General features: G+C 33.1%; 1 protein-coding gene across 1 annotated transcript in view; it reads left to right on the top strand.

Annotated features, from left to right (window-relative positions):
* Window positions 1-566: 566 nt before the first annotated feature.
* Window positions 567-13279, top strand: part of LOC111639720 (charged multivesicular body protein 4b-like) — a 28550-nt gene continuing 15837 nt past the window's right edge. Inside the window, exons 1-2 of the mRNA XM_023385658.1 lie at window positions 567-861; window positions 9193-9370. Of these exons, the coding sequence (XP_023241426.1) occupies window positions 678-861; window positions 9193-9370 (362 nt within the window). The 5' untranslated portion in view covers window positions 567-677. The remainder of the gene's footprint in view (window positions 862-9192; window positions 9371-13279) is intronic.

The following is a 13279-nucleotide window of genomic DNA, read 5'->3' as shown; positions in this document are numbered from 1 at the left end:
ATATAAATGTAAAATTAAGTTATTCATTTAAATTTTTATCTTTTCTACTTCAGTTTTACTATTCAAAGTTCTTTGATAGTGAAATATTACTGATTCACATATGCCTAATTTAAAATTGTAGGCCCATCTGTATAGAAATAAACTTGAGAGAAAATCGAACTGAACTAAAAAAAAATNTATTACCGTCTATTACAGTAATAAATTTCAATTCGCTCTGCTACACTTGGCATATTTAAATTAAATAAAATATACTTAATTTATATCTTGTATAATCAAATAAGTGTTATTACATAAATCTCAATCTAATGGCTAAATAAATAAAAAATTCCGAATAGAATTAGCCATTAAAGAGTCACCACGTCCAAACGACGGTGGCGATTTCCATATTACCGTCCACTAGAGTAATAATAATAATGATAAACAATTAAAATCCGCAGCTATGTTTCGTTTAATAAGCGTAAAAATAATAAAAAATTTATTAACGAAATAATACATAAAAATTGATTAAATATATTTTCAAAAAATAAAGAAAACAATTGTTAAAAATTTATCCGAAACGTGACGCAGAGCTGACGTCATTTCCGCCCGATAATACCTAAGAATTGCGTCGAGGGCTAAGCGAGGAGCGAAGAAGAAATTCGAAGGGACGATTTGTATTTGTTATTCTTAATCGAAAGATGAGCTTCTTGGGTAAACTATTCGGCGGCGGTAAGTCTCAGGAGAAGACCCCGTCACCCGCCGAGGCCATACAAAGACTGAGGGACATAGAAGAGATGTTGATGAAGAAGCAGGAATACCTGGAGAAGAAAGTGGAACAGGAACTTGCCCTTGCCAAGAAGAACGGAAGGACCAACAGAAGAGGTGACTCGAAAATTTATTTATCTTTATATCGCCTTTATATTTGATTACGCACGGGAATGACTGGTTCACACCACCCTGCGTGACTTGTGTTAAATAAAACAAACGTCACGCTGACCTTTGAGTTGGCATTTAATGTTTTTTAAGTGTTGTAAAGGTCACGTGTTGTAATGCCTCCCTCCCCTTTATAGGCATTGTGAAGATAAGCGTATCTGGTGGGGCCTTTAAAGGGGGACGACAGTTGTTTATCTGACATATTGTATAATAGGCATTAATGTAGGCACGAGTCAAGTAACTGGTGCTGTTCTTATACAGTGGTGCAAATAGGGGTAGGTGGGGCATATTCTAGGTAAGGGGGAGAGTAATTATTTGAGAAGTAAATAAGGAATAATACATTGATAGGTAGGTAAGGGGGTACCGAGAATGCGCGTAAAGCCTGGCACAAACTAGTTCTCGAAACAGATTTGTTTGCAATCGGAGGGTGAACTCGTGGACGGACTTCTGGAGGAAGATCGTATTCGACTTGGATGTTTTTGTTTTTGGTGACTAGCAATGCTCGTGCAGTCGAAAGCAAACGATCATGTGACAAAAACCAGTTTCTGCCTACACATTGAAGCAGCCACATTGACTGGTCTTAAGAGATAAGGGAAGCTATAGTGTGACATGTTGGTGTCTCGTGAATGTTTCAAACTTCTAGAAATGGGTGTCGATTTTAAATTTGACCAGATTGTGTCTTTTCTTTATAGATATTATAATGCCTACTGAAGTTTGGGCATTGTAGGCATTATAGTATTATAATATCAGTGTTGGGAAGTGGTACCTATAAAGGTTGTCGTGCCAATCTTTGTTGGTATTACTACATTTGTATAATAATGCTTATTGATAGGTATGCACTTGTGTTATTGCTTTTAAAGATAGCGTGTATATTATAATAATCTTTGTTACAGTTATAGGTGGCATAATGATATTGTAATGCCTGTGATGTATTGATTTATGGATGTGTAATACTTAAAATGTACTTTAGTATAATGCCTACAAACATCAGTTTGGTAATTTTTGTAAGCATTATATTGTGATACATTGTAAGGTTTTGTAGGCATCAAGAGTCGAATCGTGCTTTGGCCCACTTTGCAATAATTTTCAGGTCTTTTGGAGGCCGAGGATTTAAAAATTGGCCATCACCCCAAGTAAAACTTTGCTGTTTAATTTTATTTCAGTAATAGTTAAAATTTGTCACATTAGGTCTTCAGAAGTAAATTTCTTATATACTGTTATATGCATTAGTGGTTCTGTTGCAGGGTACTTGCCGTCTTATAGGCCTAGTATTGATGTATATGTAGTAAAAATGTTGCTGGAGGTTTCAAATTTAATAAAACCTATTTCATTAAATAAATTTTTTTAGTTCTAATTAATCTCTAGACAACTACCATTGTGGATTAAATTATGAGATGGAGTCATGCCATATCTTTCCAATTGAGAAAAAAGGAGAGCCAAATAAGTACGAAAGCGTCATAAAATGTGTAAGATTTGGTCAATAAGTGAGAAAACTGTAGTGTTAAAATTGATAAAGAATTTAATATATTAATTTAAGAGGTTCTAAGATGGCCTCTACTTCATTGTAAATTGGTATTGCCTGTGTAGCCATCTGAAAGCTGATTGCATCATCGTATTGCTGTTATTTAATGGTTAGAAGTATTAGTTTGCTTGATTTTGCATGTTTAATTGTACAATTACAGAATACTCCATCTGTAAATGGTTGTGGTGTTTTCAAATTTAATATTAAGTACCCTCCTAAGCATGAAATGTTCATAGACTTCATTTTAGCTAAGAAGTCTTGCGGATTGTAGAGCTTGTAACAGAGATTATTGACAGGTTAAATAATTTAAATAGAAGTGTAATATAATTAAAGTTTTGCTTTCAAAATGTTTGATATTTAATTTTTGATTTTAATTTTAAGAGAGCGAAATTAAATCTTTAAAGCTGTAGAGTGTCTTGTCGGAGAATATTTAAATTAATGCATTGTATGAAGACTGTAGAACTTGCCATTCTGATTACAAGTTATTAAAAACTTATATAAAGAAGAAAATTACAATATTAGAGAGGTTGTGGCCGTAGTTCAAACGTTAAACTTGTATGGCAGGCAGAAGTACACGTTTGACATTTGAACTCCAAGTAAAGCACGTTGCGCTACGTGTTCACGTGCACTGACTCATCGGATATTGTTGAAAAATGGCAGAAACGTTTAAAAACGATGAATGTTACTAGTGAAGGTAAATAAACGAATTAAACTGTTTTAAAGTATTCATACGTTGTTTACTAACACTAAATAATTGTTTTTAATTAGCATCGTGTTTCCTACCATACAATAGAACTACCTCATACTTTTGTTGAGGGAAGTAGTGGCTTACGTAAATTTGAAAGCAGCTGGGAAATTATTTTTAGAAAATTTACAGATGTATTACACTGTTGATGGTAGAAGATGTCGTGAAAGAACAAACCTACGCCTACAGAATTATGATACATATATTTTTGTTTATACTAGCTTAAATTCTATAGGCACTTCACATCACTTGCAAAAAAATTGAATAATTAAATAATTTCTGGATTAAAATCACCTGTTTGTTTACAATATTATTTATAAATGCTTAAATAATCATTATTTTAATAAAATACGTCATAATTTTAACCAAAAACACAAAAAAAATGAAGTTTAAGCCGAACTTCTACTCACCATACTAGACGTAGCGAACGCCATTGTCAACCTTCCAGAATTGCCAGATGGCGGCGCTTGACGTCTGACGTTCACGTTTTGGGCTGAAAACGTCGGCCGCAGCCTCTCTAATAATAGATTTGTGTACTCGGATGTATTATGATTGAGGTATTCAGTCTTCATTTAAAGTAGTAATCTTTGTTTTTCTTACACCATTGCATTATTACATGTCCTCAACATTGACAACTTTCCTAAATATAGGATTTTAGTGGCAATTTGAAGATATTTTTCTATAGCGTTCAATGCAAAATGTGACCTATTTTTTTATTGACATGTTATTGTTGAGATTCGGATATAGATATTATGTTGCCAATGCTGATTTATGTAAGAGATTTAAGTCGGACATAAACCAATAATGCACAATAATTCGACAGCTCTCTAGACTACTAATCATGTCTGCCACATCTCTAAAGCATTATGCATTGCTAGAAACTTAAGCATGTATGGTAAAACCTGCATAAACCAGAATTGCATGGTAATGAATACTTTTGGTTTTGGACAGATTTTATTGTAATTAAATGTCCGGTGTTTGATAATGCCAACACTTGTGTATTTTTTCGAAGCTATAGTAAACAAAATGACTTAAAAAATCGTGCAGGAAGATTGACGACAATTGCAATGTGGACGGTCTGAATGCGTACTACGTGCAATACTACATTTGTCAATACAGAAATAAATCTTGTTGTTGCATTTTTTGCCTTCTCTTATAATTCAGCCTGCATTAATGTGCTGGAAAACCATTGATATATCTATATATACGTAAAATTAATAATTTTTCTAGATACGAAGGTCTGCTTAGTTTCGGAAGGTAAACTTGGAAATGTATTTGTTTGGTTTGCAGGAGTTGTTCAAATTCCACTTTACCAAATTAATTTTAATTAAAGTATTTAAGAAAACTACCTACAGTTAGTTTCCATTGTATAGTGTAGAAATATAGAAGACTTTTATGGTACAGTCGATCCCCCCCCCCCACCTATAACACTGTTGATAATTCCATTTTATATGAATTCCATGTTTTACAATTCACTTAGATTTTACGTATACATATGCCGGGCTGTGAACGGCTCACGTATTTGTAAAATATAAGTGACTCATACAACATGGAATTCATCTAAAACGGAATTATCAACAGTGTTATAGAGGGGTCGACTGTATATTACTTGTGAAATTGGGTTTTTTTTAATAATTAGGCCAACTATAGGTGAACAAGTTAAAGTATGCCTTGTCAAACTACGCTAAACAATTTCCAGTTTATTTCCGAATTGGTTTTGTTTGTTTACCAGCATTTGCTTAGATGTATCGTCTTCTATTGTTCATGTGTAAAGTTCAAGGTAAAGTTTAGATAAATCTGTGTCCCTGTTTTTCAGTTGGATTCTGTAGCTGCTTCCTGTAATTGTCTTTTTCTTTTTTAAAACAAAATAATTTAGTATATGTTGCTTTGTTAAAAGAAGTTTTATGTGCATGCTTTCATTTTTATTTGCTTTCTCTTGCTTCTTTTAAATTACAGTACTTTCAGTAAGAAAATTTTTATATCGCCTAGTGTACTAAGATTTTGAAACTCGTCTGACATCATTTCCAATGGCAGCTCTTTAATTAATAAGAATTTGAAAGCTTTTTCAAATATTCTCCAAAGAATTGCTTACACTAAACACACATGTTTGCTGAAGAAATTGTCATTTAACTTGTCTGACATCACAGTGAATGATTCATTTAAATCAAGTGGGGAAATCCATGGTGACAGAATGAATCTTGATGATAAAAGTAGTAATCTAACATAGTTCAATTACACTTCTATGCGTAACTATTGATGAATTACAATTAAAGCAGTTTGCGAAAGCGCATTGTCTTGTTACCTTACTCAAATTAGATGACTCGGAGATATCGGACAAAAATGTAATGCTTGAATCTGTTAAGGAGTTGGCTTTATTCGGATTTAAACGTATTTTGGTCCCGTAATTCCCATCAGAATCTGTGTAAAACGAACGTGAACGCCAATAACACAAGAGATTACGATAGATATTTATTGTTCCTCGTCGGATCAAAACTAGCAACGTGCGATTACGTCGACCAGAATAAACAAATTAATTTAGCTAATTATTTTCTGGATCATTGGAATAGCTATAATGACTAGAGCTGTTTTTTTCACGGTCGCCATTAAGTATTAAAGTTTATGGTTTTGTATGTTTATGAAATTTATTGATAAGTTTCTGGAAATCTCTGGCATTAAAATGTTTGATATTAAAACTGCCTGATTATTTGTATAAATCTAATTGTTAAATTAGCTTATTTACTGCCTGGTTAATAATCCGGCAGTTTGTTTTGGCATTAGTAATCGAGTAGGGTCGAGGTACGTGCTATCAAAGGTTTACAATACGGATTCTGAAAGAAGTTTCAAGAACAAAAGAATTGTTACTAGAAATGAAGGCAATTTTCTGCCTGAAAATTCTTCTTGACCTTTTGTGACCCAAATAGTCATCCACTGATCTGTCACAATTTGTTTTCGTATTGCACGACCCTCGACTGAAGTTGTTTGAAAATTTTATCCCATTTATATTTCGACTTCTGTTTTGGACACGTAAAGTTATAGTTTATATCGAACTTCTTAAGATGCATTAATTGAATACTTAATTAAATTTGTAATAACTTTTATCTGAAGAATTACATTGTCATGTTTTTCGAACTTTGTTATCTTATCGTTGGTCTTTTATTAGTTTTTAGTCTTTTGATAATGGTTACAAATTGTAAGTAAATATAAGTACATTATTTGGCCGAAAATAATAAATAGCCCGAACGTCATTAATTCATGGCGAGAAATTTAAAAAAGAAAATAAAGTTTATAAATAAGTAGATTATAAATAACTCCAGAAACCAAATTACAATTAAAGCCAGAAAATCTGCAAATTTATCCGACTGTAAAAATTATATACAAAGTAATTTGAATAGATGTATTTGGTATTATTACGTATCTAATTATGAACTTAGCTGTATTTTAGCCCAGTAATTTGACAGTTTGTCTGCCTTCAAACCTCCAAGCGTAGAATCTGAGTGTGCGCTCTACTTCTGTGGCAATTCCTACCACTTGCCGACTCTTGAATATTTGATGTATGTCGAATTTCAGTTGAAATAAATAAAAAAATGCTATTGATATATGAGAAAAAAACATGTGATTTTTCCTGGATCCGAAGGCAATCCATCGACACAACCTGAAATTGCGATTTCCTCGAATAAAACGCAAGTTGAATCTACAGCTTTATGGAGGATACTTTTCAGTGCCTCAGAATAAGTGTCAAATCCACGAAATACATTTGTGATCCTCCCCTTGCAAAACATTAGTAAATATTTCTTTTGGAAAAATTTATTTTTATACAAAAGCAGATTAGTATTTATTGGAGAATTATTCTGGAATTTCGACTTGGAACACGTCGGATGGACAGTGGATGTTTATATTTTGGAACAGATAAAAAGCTTTTTACGTTTGTATGTTTTTATGACAAGTAGATGCCCTCGACGATTTGGGAGGCTCGAGATTACCACAAGTTGTGTTTTGATTTGTGCTTATTTAATGTCTGTTCTCTATTAAAAATAAATCAGGGTGATGATTAATTCATTTAAAATAAATACGTAGAAGAAACAAAGGTCTTTGCAATCATCCTTCTAATCCCACAGGAACGACAATGTTACTTGGTAGAGCGACCTTTATTTTGAAGCCGTTCTCTGCCCCGATATGCAAAACTTAAAAAGTTCTCTGGTGGTGGTAGAATTTGAAGTTGCAGTTTTACAATTGTAATTTAAATTGTATTACAACATCCTTATTGCGTAGCTTCAATAACTCTAAGCAATTAATATTCAATTTGCTTATTTTTGAGACGGTGACTCATTTGTTACATGGGGATAACAAAGCGATGCGACGCGTTCAAGACATTATCCTTTGTGTCTTTGGCAATAGACATGCTAGAATATTAAATCTATTAAAAAAAAAAGGAATAATTTATATATTTTTAATGTTAGAATATGGGCTTTTTTTATATGCGGATTTAACAAATGTCAAGGTGATTTTTGTCAATTGTTCTTTAATTTTTAAATACAATAAAATAAAATGAAACTTAAGAAGACTAATTATAAAATTAAGTTGGGAACGTTACTTTTCCACTAGCATAGATTTAAATGAACTTAAAATCCAACCAAATATAGATCTCTTAGCAAATTATAACTGTTTTTGATTATTTTTACTATACGGGTGATGTGGCACTTCCGTACATCCCTTTTAAAACGAAGGATAGAAAGTTATGTCAAAAATCCAAAAAGTTTTGATAAGTAAATCAAGTATGCTTTATCAAATGGTGATGTTTGTTTTCACCTAACGATACCCGACTGGAAGTGGGCCATTTGAACCGGAAGTTGGAATTTTTATGTGGAATGTTTCTGATAAGTATGGCGTGTGGAGAAAAATACTGTAAAACTAAGAAAATATCTCATTGAAAACCATTGATGTAGACAAAAATGTTGGCACCAATCGTGTGTAATTGATGCTACATGGTAGTTTTATTTGCATAAATTATTCTGGCATAATCTATTTTGTGCCAATTTTAAGCACCATTTAGTCTGAACGTTCAAATCAAGCATCGTTCTCACTGACGTGAGCTTCCACTCTGCTCAAACAGTGTCATCAGACATGGCTATGTAAATCACTACACCTTTGATAGATGTGTAACTGAAAGTGAGAACTTGATGATCATTTCATGGAGTGTACCCAATTTACTTATCAAAAGTTTTAGGATTTTTGACAAAACTTGCCTCCTGCCATTTAAAAGGGAAGGTGTCCAGGGGATGTGTCACTACTGTATAATGACTCTATCATAGTGGATGGTTGTTCACACACGAGCAATATATACGGAATGATGTATTGTCGGTGGGTTGAGACAATGACAATGCAATCAAGTCCAATTGTTTTTAAGGGAACCGAAAAGAAAATGTACAAGTGAAGCTACTTTTGATTACTTTTGCAGTGAACTGTTGTCGTGAAAGTATGGCATGGCAGAAACTAACACCATAAATCAATTACAATATTTATGAACGATCAAAATACTGTAATTTTCTAGGAGTTATTGCATCTGAAAATGCAATAATTTCTATTTCTTTATGGTGGTGTGCTAAAATGTTAACGTTTTGTAGTAGCAAGTGTTGATGTGGTTGCTTCCTCACAATACTTTATCATTTGTTGTTACAGAGAGACCTTTCTAAATTCATTTGTTTTAAGAAAATTTAAAGTCGGGAACCAATTTTTTTAAGCAATTTACTTTTAATTCAGTTTTTTACCCATGGCTTTGATATACCGATGATCTTACTTGTTTGTAAAATGGGATATTCCTTGTTCGTTCCTAAAATAACTGTTTAAAGTAAGTAAAAATTAATGTCAAATAGTAAGATTTGGATAGTTGTATCTTAAAGTTGAACACCCTTAAATTTAAATTAAGAAAAAACCTGTTTTATTAAAAAATGAATATTATTTTCAGTTACTTTGGTTCTTAAGGAAGATGACGATAAAGTATTTTTTTGTATTTCAGTTGCCATACAGGCTCTGAAGAGGAAGAAACGTTATGAGAAACAGCTGGGACAGATTGACGGCACTCTGACTACCATCGAATTCCAGCGTGAGGCTCTTGAAAATGCCAACACGAACACAGAAGTGCTAAAAATCATGGGCATAGCAGCCAAAGCACTGAAGGGTACTCATTCGGACATGTACGTAAAACCGAATTTGTTACAAAAAAAATGTACTTTTTACATTCTTTACACACATTTTACGATATTTTGAACATCTAATCCCATATAGAAACTCATAAATGTAAATTACGGGTGTGGGGCATTTAATAATGTGGGGCATTCCAAGAAATACATCGTTAAGTAATTTTATTAAGCAAACATCATAGTGTACTCAGACAAAACTTATGTAGTATAGTCTATAGGCTAAATGTAACAATTGTAATGCAATGATTACATATGTTAAGATAAGTGAATACTTAATACAAGAAAGGTATGGTAGGGTACAAATTTTTCAGCTCTGTTAATAACTCTTGTGTATGATCTGTCATTAAGCAGTGCGTACATATACATATACAGGATCTTACAAAAAGAATGCTACCATTTTAAATTATTGTAATTATACCAATTATTACCAAGAAGTGTTCGACGTACAACAATTGATAGAATAATCATCAGCTTTGTCTACCATCTTCATTTAAATGTTTGTCTGCTGCCTTTAGAAAGTGCCGTAAATAAAATGGTGACTCCTCAGTGGAGGTTTTGTTCTGCTGTTAGCAAAGTTGAAATACAAGGTGTGTTCCATAAGTAATGCAACCAATTTTTTCATGACGCGATGATACGCCGTATCTAGTTCTAACCTGCTGCGCTAGGTGGCATGGGGTGTTAGCTTCAAAACTCGCTTGGTCTCATTTGCTTCTAAGCTGCCGATGGGTGAGGATGTTCGTTCCCGTGAACCCTGTTTTGAGTTAATGTAACACGGCACAATGAATCATTTTGTGGAGCAATGTTATGCTATCAAATTTTGCATTAAACTTGGGAAGTCTGCTACTGAAACCTTTACATTAATTCAGCAGGCCTTTGGGAGTGATTGCTTGTCCAAATCACAAGTTTTCCAATGGCACAAGTCGCCCCACCCCAAGAAGGCACGCATGAACAAGTCTGGGATCAAAACCATGCTCATTGTCTTCTTTTATGTCAGAGGCATTATCCATCACGAAATTGTACCTGCCAGGAACACTGTAAATGCAGCTTTCTACTTGGAAGTGCTCAAAAGACTGAAAAGGAGGGTTGTGCACTGCCGAAGTGACATCAAGGACACACGGAAACTTCATCATGACAACGTGCCAACCACAGCATGTTCATTGTCAATGATTTCCTGGCCAGGACCCACACTTTTCCATTGGTTCCATAGCCACCTTAGTCCTGACCTGGCTCTCGCTGACATTTTTTTGTTTCTTCGCTTAAAAGGGGCCATGAAAGGGAAACATTGGGACACGATTGAAAACATCAAGGCTTATGTTACATCAGGTTTAAAGGACATTCTGGAGAAGTTCTTCCAGAATGCCTTCCAGGCCTGGAAACACTTCCTTCACAAGTGTATCGATGCAGGAGTGTGCTATTTCGAAGATTTTTGACTAATTGTAAGAATGTGTTCAATAAATGACTTTTTATGAATTTGGTCACATTACTTATGGAACGCACCTTGTACATTAATGTGCAACAACGTTTGCCTTACCTGATAATTACTTTGAAATTGTCTGCAAAACTAAAAGATTCGTGAAAATTGTGTTGTGCAATGAGGAACGATTCCAACCTAGTATACTACAGAACACAACATGCTTTTTCTGTTATGGAGTCAACATTTTTGTTTATGGTGCTTCCTAGCAGAGTCTACAATGGAACAAGAAAAGGCACATTGATGATTGTTATAAATAGGCACCAAATGTATGCCGCGATGTGCTGCAGGAAAAGACCGAGACACCTTCACCTCAACAATAATTAACGTAATTAAAGTAATTTTAAAATGGTAGCATTTTGTTTTGGAAGATCCTGTATTTATACACTTTGAGAAAATTAAACTATTAGATAAGAATTTATTATATTCTGATATGTTGTTTTGACTTTAGGAAGCTCCTGAAGTGTAAAATTTAACTCTGATACTTTTTGTAACGAAAATGTTTAGAAAATTAATACTTTTGGGCTGTTACATTGTGAATTTTTCTCCATCTTTTTGTTTCATTTAATGCCAGTTATAAAGCTTATAAATGCCAGACTTTTCTAAATATTTTTGTTCCAAGAAAGCAATCTAAATCAAAGTAAAAGAAACTACAGATAAATTTAATTTTCATCAACGCAGACATTACTTTCAAGTAACTTTCTGCTTGATTTGTTAAGGGATCATCTATTAATACTGTGTAGTTTTAGGGGTGGATGACACGAAAAGTATATCTTATGTAAGAAGAGGGGTCGAGACATCATCTATATGGACTTTTTTTAGTGATATTAATGGCATAAAAATCTGTTCTTATAAGCCTGTTTACTAATTGCATGCACAAACTCTTAGAAAATATTAGCAGAACTTCCTAAAATGTCAAGGGTGGTCCGTGAATTACTGTATACTTAGTTAAATGGGAAGAATTTTCCAAAATTATTGTTATACACAACAGACGAGGATCAAACACTGTGTGCATAATTAACAGACAGTCCTCATCCCATTAGTTTTTCTTTCCTCTGTTTACAATATGTTAGATAAGGTTATATCATTAATATAAATTACCAAATATATTGATAATTCTTGTCGAATGCCATATGTTCCAGATTACTTTGACCTCCAACATTTATCTACTAATTTATTGAATTTAAGTAATTGTCAGATAAAAATAGTTTGGCACCATTTCAAATGACGGTGAAAGTTTTGTAGTGAATTAAAGTGAACTTTTTATGCTTGTTCTGTTTTGTTCGGGAGCTTCCTAAAGTCAAAACAACGATCAAATTTTCAAGTGTCTAATTTCAGTTTATTTATTACAGTTTGCTAAAATCCTTAAAATTGTTCAGTTTGTAACCACGCATCGAAAATGAGCTTTTTGAGTTTTCTGCATTTTCGATGGGCACTTAATGACGAGAATGACTTTAAATGTGACCTGTAAAGAGGGTGTTGTTTTGGTCGTTTGTTAATCTGTTTTTAATTAAATTTTCCTTTATTAAATGTGTCAATCGAAAGCGACCTATGATACATTTCTTAAGCATTTGGTTAATTTTTATCCTGGAAGATTTACTTCGAAGAGTGATGAATTATAGGGAAAATTTTAAACATTGAAAAAGAATTTTTAAAAAAATTTATTAAGTAATTCAAAATTGATTTGATTCAATCGGTGTAGATGTAAAATAATTGTAATTTTGACAAACTTGGCGGACCACACCTTCACATCACTTGCCAATTTTTCATGTTCTTATTCCAGTGTATACATTTTTAATGGTTTTTTAATGCCGTTTTTCATAATTGGTCTTCTGCAATTGAAGTAAGATTTTGAGTGTTTTTTAATCTGTTGACTCTACTTTATTCAAATTCATGAACATAAAATATTTTTGTGTAAAATTTGTTAAAGCCAAGTCTGATTTATTGATGTAAGATAAAAAACACTACATTAAATTACAGTCAGTCAGATGAATGCACATAACTCATCTGTTGTTTTTTATCCTTTTTTTCCATTTGTGAAATATAATGATACACACATGAACATACTTCTTTGTATGGCTTTTTGAATATTTCACATTTTCTGATATGTTCTCTCTCAAAATTGATTGTGTTAGGGGCTAGATCAGTGTTTCTCAACCTCTAATGAATCGTCGCCCCCTTTAACATAGTATCGCCCCCTTCACTTCAAAATTCCAATGCCGTGGGCCAAGGCTAACGCCAAATTTGTACTGCATTGAATAGACTAGTGACTAGTATAATGTTATTTGTTTAATTATTGTACAATATAATGAATAAAATAATTAATCTTAATATAATGTTTTACTATATTGCCCAGAAAATTGTTTTTTGCCCCCAACATATAAATTGTTACAAATCGCCCCCTCAACATGGAAAAATGCTCACATGGAGGC

The sequence above is a fragment of the Centruroides sculpturatus genome, unplaced genomic scaffold (genome assembly GCF_000671375.1).
Source record: "Centruroides sculpturatus isolate CEXI.00-Female unplaced genomic scaffold, Cexi_2.0 scaffold1398, whole genome shotgun sequence".
Taxonomy (NCBI): domain Eukaryota; kingdom Metazoa; phylum Arthropoda; class Arachnida; order Scorpiones; family Buthidae; genus Centruroides; species Centruroides sculpturatus.
This window is presented reverse-complemented; position numbering and strand designations above follow the sequence as displayed.